Below are 7,744 nucleotides of genomic sequence, written 5' to 3'. Positions count from 1 at the left end.
CATATTTTTTTGTATTTTTTTAATTAATAATTTTAATATGTATTTTTAGAACAGATACTAATTAAAACCCTTCAAACCATTATTACTGCTTACTATGAAATAGTTGACTTATATTTCTTCAAATTCGTCATCCGTTATTTTATATCTTTTACAGTTATTATTATAAGATCCATTTATGAAAGGGAATTATTTAATTTTTTTATTAAATTTAAGAAAAATTCAATTAATTAATTCTCAAGCAATAGCATACTCCACACACACACACACACATAAATATATCACAACACAAGCTTCTGTTTTCTTTATGCGTTTTTCTTCTCTCAAACGCCAATTTCAAATTGTTTGTTTCTGGGGAAAATTTATTTCTCTTTAACGCTTCCTTTTTCCCGGGATTTTTTCTTCATCGTTCTCGTCCCAATCTGTTGCCGAAATCCAAATCAAACGCTTCCAAACTCTCACAACGCGATTCGCAAAATCCAAAGAACAACAACGACAACAGCAATTCGCTGATTTTTCCCCCTTCTCGTTCCTCCTTTCGTTGGTCGCGTCATTGTTCGATTCCGAGGGTTTTGGAATCGAAATTCTGCGCGCGTTCTTGTTGTTTTTCAGTGTTTTTTTAATTCGTCAGAGGTGCGAGATTCCAACGTGTTAGTTGGTATAGGAATTAGGAAACTGATGTTGGCTTGAAAGTTAAGTCCTGAATTCTTGGAGGTTCTGTGTTGCACATCGTTTCGATGTGAAATTAGGGTTTTTGTGGACAGTATGATGGTCAAGCGGACAGTGAGAACCGAAATGCCAAACCTGAAAAGGTGCAAGCTGGAAGAAGGAGAGGAAGCAGAGCATGATTCTGAGAGCTATGGTTGTTCCGGGAATCAGAAGAAGCGGAAGGTTAACGAATTATGCTCTCGCGATGCTGAAGATTTCAGCAGTGGTTCTGGCTCTTGGTGCAGCGAAGGAGCGTATTGGAATGGTGGTGCTGAGGTTCAGTCCAATTCAAATTCCGTACAGCTGAACGGTAAAATGGCACCGCGTGACGGCGGCGGAGATGGGACTCGGCCGCCATTGTTGCGGTCTACACGGGGCCGCCATCAGTCCTTGCCGTCGAGGTTCAATGACTCGGTTCTTGATTCATGGAAGAACCAAGGAGTCAAAGTGGAGGACACGGATTCCAGCTTTGAGGATGATGCAGAAGAAGAGAAGAAAAAGAAGGGTGATAATTATTGTCGTCTTGAAGTGAATATAGAGATGGAAAAGAATGGTTTTGTTAAAACTGAGAGTAACAGTTCTGTGCTTAGTTTTGAGGGTGGTGTGGAGCAGAAGGTTAAAACTACTGCGAATGGTGGTGAAAGGAGGAAACAGGTTTACAGGCCGGAGGATTTCGCGTTGGGTGATATAGTTTGGGCGAAGTGTGGGAAGAGGTACCCTGCTTGGCCTGCTGTGGTGATTGATCCTATCTTGCAGGCTCCGAAATCCGTCCTCAGCTGCTGCGTTCCTGGTGCACTCTGCGTCATGTTCTTTGGCTTTTCGAAAAATGGGACCCAAAGGGTAAGCTTTCTATTAGGAATTTTACATGTGGTGGTAAATTTATGTGTTGGTTATGTGATTTTTTAGTGAATTGAATGAATGTTGATTTGCAGGACTATGCTTGGGTGAAGCAGGGAATGATATTCCCTTTCTCTAAGTTCATGGAAAGGTGTGTGTTGTTGAATGGTTTTGGCTGCGGTTGTTTCTGCAAGAATGCAGAGCGGTTACTCATTATAAATTTTTGCTTATGTTCAGATTCCAGGGTCAGACACAGTTGTACAAGAGCAAACCGAGTGACTTTCGCATGGCATTGGAGGAGGCAATGCTGGCTGTAGATGGTCTTCTCAACTCACAGCTGGAAGTAGAGGAAGTAACTTATGTAAATGCTTATCCGAATGGACATTTAGAGGCCCCAGCCATGCCTGTTGATGATGAATACCACTGCGAGGATCAAGTAAGATTAATTTCTTTTGTTTTTTCATTTTGTGCTGAACGACATCATGGTTAGTGGAGAGCATTCATAAGCTTTGTTTTACTTTCTGAATAAGAAAGAGATATTTTACTCTTGTTGATATGTACTGGACCAAGGCTGCAGTAGTCGTTCCTACTAAAATTTGGATAATAGCTAAGTTCATAGAAATGCCTCTTATGTACACTCTCTTTGATTGTGAATTCTTATCTGTTGAATATATTCTTCAGGATACAATATCTTGTGCTGGCTGTTATTTGATGTTGCCATGCAAAACGATGAAGAAGATTAAGGACCCAAGTGGTGCATCTCAATTTTATTGCAAACATTGCTTTAAGGTTAAGCAGAATGGCTCATTTTGATTGCTTGAAAGTCTTGACTCCATAATTTATAGAAGTTAATTTTTAAAATCTTTTATCCTTTTGTTACAGTTACGAAAATCAAAACAATATTGTGGCATTTGCAAAAAGATTTGGCACCATTCACATGGTGGGAATTGGGTGAGATAATGCATTTCTTTTCAATTAGATGGATGTTCTTTAAATTGCTAATATATGTTTGTTTGAATAAACTCAAAATTTTAATATCTTCTGGGGCTGAACTTCTTGAATTAGGTGTGCTGTGATCGCTGTAATGTTTGGGTGCATGCTGAGTGCGATAAAATATCCATTGAACTTTTCAAGGTTCTGTACCATGATTACTATGTTATTTAATATCTCTTTCTCCTCAACTAATATTACTTTCTTACCAATTTCTTTTTCACATAAACTAGTGAAAGATAAACGAATGGTTTCTTGTTGCAGGATCTTGAAAACACAGATTACTATTGCCCAGCGTGCAAGGGAAATTTCAATAAGAAAGTACCCATACCCAAAACAAGCAAGTCAAAAAAGAAGTATAATGTGGAAGACAGATTGGTAGAGAATAGCCAAAAATCTATAGTACCTGAGACGGTAACAGTGGTGTGCAATGGCATGGAAGGACTCTACTTCCCAAAGCTTCATTTGTAAGCATTCCTTGCGCTTCTTGGAGCTGATAATCTGATTTGAATATTTCTTCTTGTTTATGGTTTAAAGCAATTTATTTTTATGTTCTGTCCCTTTTTTCCTGAAATTCATATTTCTGGAGATTCTCTCTATTTAAATCTTATCATTTGCAACCAGGAATTTCATAGAGCTAATCCGTGCAAATAAATCTGTTTTATCTGTATGAATTTTTGTGACACTCATGTACCCTCAAAAAACAAATTTAGTTGACAATGGCATTGGCATGATCCCGGGATTATCTTGATCCTTTAAGATACTACAATTAATATAGATATTTTATCAACCTAATTAGGCTTTGTATGTGCAAAACAGTTTCTGTTCGGACTCCCATAATTTAAAAGAACCATAGGTTAGCAAATTATTTGAAGATTTCATTGAGTTGCTTGTGGTTGCATGCAGAATTATGTGCAAGTGTAGCTCTTGTGGTTCAAGGAAGCAGACACCAAGTGAATGGGAAAGGCACACAGGTAGCAGAGCCAAAAAATGGAAACATAGTGTGAAAGTGAAAAGCATGATGCTCCCACTAGAAAAATGGGTTTGTATTCTTGCTACATTAGACTTAGAGACATCAAATATTTCCTATGGGTATTCTGTGAGGTGGTTGGCTATTACTAATTTAATAGTCATGAAGTAGATCTGTATCACTTGGATTTGCCTATGATGATACAGTGTCATATTGGGGTGTATTTATGTATTATTTTGCCTTTTTGCTCATTTTTTATTGGAAATAATTACTTCAGATCACAGAAAACATTTCACAAGATGGAGTTCCACAGCAGTTAGATCAGCAGCAGGTGCTTAGCTTTTTGCAAGGTAATTTGCACTTCATATGAACTTCTATACATTGAAGGCGTCAGTTTTTAGTTTCCCAGGTCCTATGGTACTTGCCAATGTATCCTTTCACTAGAATACATCTTGAAGAACAAATATTTATTTTTCCTTTACCTTATTCTCGCAGAAAATTATGAGCCAGTTCATGCAAAATGGACAACAGAAAGATGTGCAGTTTGCAGATGGGTAGAAGATTGGGAAGATAATAAAATTATTATTTGTAACAGGTGCGTCCATTATTGTTCATCTCTTTGTTCTTAATTCAGAATTATCGGGGATGCTTTGTATTTTGTTCAAAACTTACAAGGCTTAAAGATGGAAACGTCTATCAAGATATATGTTTTCTTTTTCATTATGCAGGTGCCAAATAGCAGTCCACCAAGAATGCTATGGGGCAAAGAATGTTCAAGATTTTACTTCTTGGGTTTGTAGAGTATGTGAAACACCAGATGTGGAGAGAGATTGTTGCCTCTGTCCTGTAAAAGGTATGTCATACTTAGTATTTTGTGCATTTACTCAGTATTATGTGCATTCTATGGGTATTCTGAGTCCTGTAAAAGCAAGACCTCTATGTCATGCAATATTTTACTTCTTGGGATGAAAATGCTTTGCAGGTGGTGCTCTAAAACCAACTGATGTTGAGATGCTATGGGTTCATGTGACATGTGCTTGGTTTCAACCTCAAGTGGTTTTCCAAAATCATGAGGCCATGGAACCTGCGGTAGGAATACTGAGAATTCCTCCTAATACCTTTGTTAAGGTAGAACTCTGAGCTAAAAAGGTTATTTTGGCTTTTGTATTAGTCATTAATTCCAAATTATGTTGGTAATCTTGACATTTTGGCATAATTTATTTATTTATTTATCACTATTGAAATTGGCACTTCAATTTTACTTTTGATTTTTTCCATCGACATATAGCTCATTCCTTCCAAATCACTTTGGATGAGTATTCCCAAATGTAAAACTAAATATTTTTCTGCTAAAAGTACATTATTATTCATCGACATTGCTCTCTCTCTCTCTCACTCACATTATGTTTACATGGTTTCTTGTCATTGTAACTGCAGACCTGTGTGATCTGTAAACAAAGCCATGGTTCCTGTACAAGTTGTTGCAAGTGTGCTACTTATTTTCATGTGATGTGTGCTTCGAGAGCGGGATATAGCACAGAAGTAAGTTTCACACTTCTGATAAATATGAGTAGGTTAATTTGAAACTGTAATCATGGGCTTTCTTTTGGAGGGCATGGGCACCCTCTACAGTTTGAATTAAGTTATATGAGGGTTAGAAGAGCTGTGGAAATATGTTAAGTTGATATATTAATGTTGTTTAAACTTACAGTTGCATTCTGTGGAGAAGAATGGGACTCAAATAACAAAGAAGCTAATATACTGTGCAGTTCACAGGTTTGAGCTCTGGCGATTGAATCATCTTTAATGATATCTTGGTGTTCTTTTAAGTTATGTATGTTTATGCTACTTTGATTTCAGGGTCCCAAATCCAGAATCTGTATTGGTTGTACATACTCCCCTGGGGGTTTTCTCTCCCAGAGCCTCTCTTGAAAATCATAGAAGATGCTTCCGGGGGTCAAGGCTGGTTTCATCAAAGAATGTAGAGCTTATTCAATCTTCAAACTCTGAAGGTGACAAGATTGAGCCATTTTCTGCTGCAAGATGTCATGTATACCGTAGATCACTGAATAAGGTGATGATTCTAGATATATAATTATGACTGTAATAATGTGTGTACATATTGAAACTTGCCTAATCTTTTGTTATTACTATGCTGTCTTCTTTTTCCCAGTTCCATTCCTTCATTAAGGCTGCTAATATTATTCTGTGCTAAGGATTTAATTACTTTCATTAACCACTTTCTTTCAATTTGGTCTGATTCAATTATTGTCTCACGTATTGCCAGAAGGCTGAAATACCAATAATTCACTTGCTGAAGGGACCCGGCCATCATTCTTTAAGTGCAATAACTCAGTTGAACAGCCATAAGGTAATCTTTCATGGTCAAGGGGTTATGTGTTTGATCTTCTTGTCCCTCTGATTGTGATTGTGTTATGTGATGAAAAGTAAATTTTGTATGTCTTGATCTGATAGGATGCTGAAGATTCTAAAGTATTTACTTCTTTCAAGGAACGACTTCATCATTTACAGGTTAACCCCGTGTGCTCCTGTCAATTACTTCATTTTAATTTCAGAAGAGGGGGGGGGGGGGGATTTATATTCTGTTTTTTTAGTGAAGTCTTAAAAGTTTTCACTTTGATATCTCAGAAAATGGAAAAGCTTCGAATTTGCTTTGGAAAATCGGGTATCCATGGATGGGGTCTTTTTGCTCGTAGAGATATACAAGAAGGAGAGATGGTAACTTACTATTCTAAGATGGTCAATGCGGATGACATATTAGATGAATAGTTGCTTCACCTTAATTGTGTTTACGTTTGTGTGAAGGTTGTTGAGTATCGCGGTGAGCGGGTAAGGCGAAGTGTTGCTGATTTAAGGGAAGTGAAATACCGTGCAGAAGGAAAAGATTGCTATGTGAGTCTCTTGTGATTTATGAAACATCCTCCATTATTTTCTCTGTGCTTGAAATGCCTGTTTCAGACAGGTTACTCTTTTATTTCTGATCTTAACATGAAACAATAAATAATGCAGCTGTTCAAGATCAGCGAGGATGTGGTAATTGATGCAACGTACAAGGGCAATATAGCACGGCTAATAAACCATTCTGTAAGTTATAATCAAACACTGCTGTAACTTTATAAATGTTATCTCTGTATTCCTTCATCAATGGAATGCCCCATGGATTTGCCCAATTTGCCCTACACCTTAATCCTTATTTGTAAATAACGGAGTGGTTGGGCAGGCCGTCGCAGCAACCTAGGGTGCATTTGGTTTTTGTTTTTATTTTCTGAATTTGGGATTCTGTGAAGAAAAAAGAGAAAACAATAAAAATGATAAAAAAAAATTTCCTGTTTTTTTAGTTTTACCTTCTGTTTTCTCTTTTCTCTTTACAAAATTCTGAAACAGAAAATATTGAAAATGAAAACAGAAAATAAAAACTTACACCAAACGCACTACAGTCTAAGGCTTTTATTCTATATTTTGATTGCTAGATGAAGTATTGATGTTCATCCTGACTTGCTGCAGTGCATGCCAAATTGCTATGCAAGGATTATGAGTTTGGGTGATCAAGAGAGTCGGATCGTTCTCATTGCCAAGACGAATGTTTCTGCTGGCGAAGAATTAACGTACAGTTTGTTCTGTCTCTACGTATTTATGTTAATGGCATTATTCTTCATTGGCATTATATTTTGGATTAATATGATATGTAATCCCTTTTCTTTGATGTTGCAACAGGTATGATTACTTATTCGATCCAGATGAGCAGGATGAACTGAAAGTTCCCTGCCTTTGCAAAGCCTCCAATTGTAGGAAATTTATGAACTAGGGTTGACATTTAACTTTTTTTTTTTTTACTGGAGCAATAGCAGATTCCTAACCATAGGCCATAGTATAGAGTAAACAGTAGTCCATTGATAGGTATATCGTTTTTGCAATCTCATTATAATTGTATATCCTTTTGCTCATCATAAATTAGGAAAAAGATATTCAGATCAATGAATTAGAGGCATTTTTGTAAATTGCCTCTCCCATTCTTGTATATTCTCCAAAATTTTTGACATGACATTTGGAAAACAAAATATGCATGAACAGAGCATATTCTTATGTATATTCATTTCAGGCTCAATAATGAATATACAGCATTTTTTGCATGCAGAACTCTTGTGATTGTGTGGCTAAAGTTTACATTTATCTAATGCAAGAAAGATATGGAGCTTGAAATGATTAAAAAGAAAAAGTCTG

The 7,744-nt window shown here is 36.7% G+C and overlaps 1 protein-coding gene across 3 annotated transcripts; it reads left to right on the top strand.

Annotated features, from left to right (window-relative positions):
- The first annotated feature begins 259 nt into the window (after window positions 1–259).
- On the top strand, window positions 260–7,653 carry LOC107623567 (histone-lysine N-methyltransferase ATX3). 3 transcript variants are annotated; one of them, XR_015905210.1, is made up of 22 exons: window positions 260–1,545; window positions 1,638–1,693; window positions 1,780–1,978; window positions 2,224–2,331; window positions 2,425–2,493; window positions 2,608–2,676; window positions 2,797–2,999; window positions 3,439–3,574; window positions 3,780–3,852; window positions 3,998–4,097; window positions 4,231–4,355; window positions 4,485–4,630; window positions 4,940–5,044; window positions 5,214–5,278; window positions 5,363–5,576; window positions 5,790–5,873; window positions 5,978–6,034; window positions 6,152–6,241; window positions 6,329–6,415; window positions 6,533–6,607; window positions 6,994–7,128; window positions 7,238–7,653. XR_015905210.1 is itself a non-coding variant. In XM_016325896.3 (22 exons), exons 1-22 carry the CDS (start codon window positions 763–765, stop codon window positions 7,326–7,328), a joined length of 3,036 nt encoding a protein of 1,011 aa, XP_016181382.1. In that variant the 5' UTR covers window positions 260–762; the 3' UTR covers window positions 7,329–7,653. The 3 variants fall into 3 exon arrangements, 2 of the variants coding, with proteins under 2 accessions (XP_016181382.1, XP_016181386.1); XM_016325896.3 differs by having other exon boundaries at window positions 7,028–7,128; XM_016325900.3 differs by having other exon boundaries at window positions 5,793–5,873; window positions 7,028–7,128; window positions 7,238–7,581.
- The last annotated feature ends 91 nt before the right edge of the window (window positions 7,654–7,744 follow it).

The sequence above is a fragment of the Arachis ipaensis genome, chromosome B2, assembly GCF_059453495.1.
Source record: "Arachis ipaensis isolate K30076 ecotype BB chromosome B2, ASM5945349v1, whole genome shotgun sequence".
NCBI classification, from domain to species: Eukaryota; Viridiplantae; Streptophyta; class Magnoliopsida; order Fabales; family Fabaceae; genus Arachis; species Arachis ipaensis.
Note: the sequence above shows the minus strand (reverse complement) of the source record. Positions and strands in the feature narration are given on the sequence as shown.

Coding starts and splice junctions, on each gene's coding strand:
- LOC107623567 (XM_016325896.3), top strand. CDS start 763: ATGATGGTCAAGCGGACAGTGAGAACCGAAATGCCAAACCTGAAAAGG. Junction 3,000..3,438: donor TACTTCCCAAAGCTTCATTT/GTAAGCATTCCT, acceptor GGTTGCATGCAG/AATTATGTGCAAGTGTAGCT. Junction 4,356..4,484: donor TTGCCTCTGTCCTGTAAAAG/GTATGTCATACT, acceptor AATGCTTTGCAG/GTGGTGCTCTAAAACCAACT.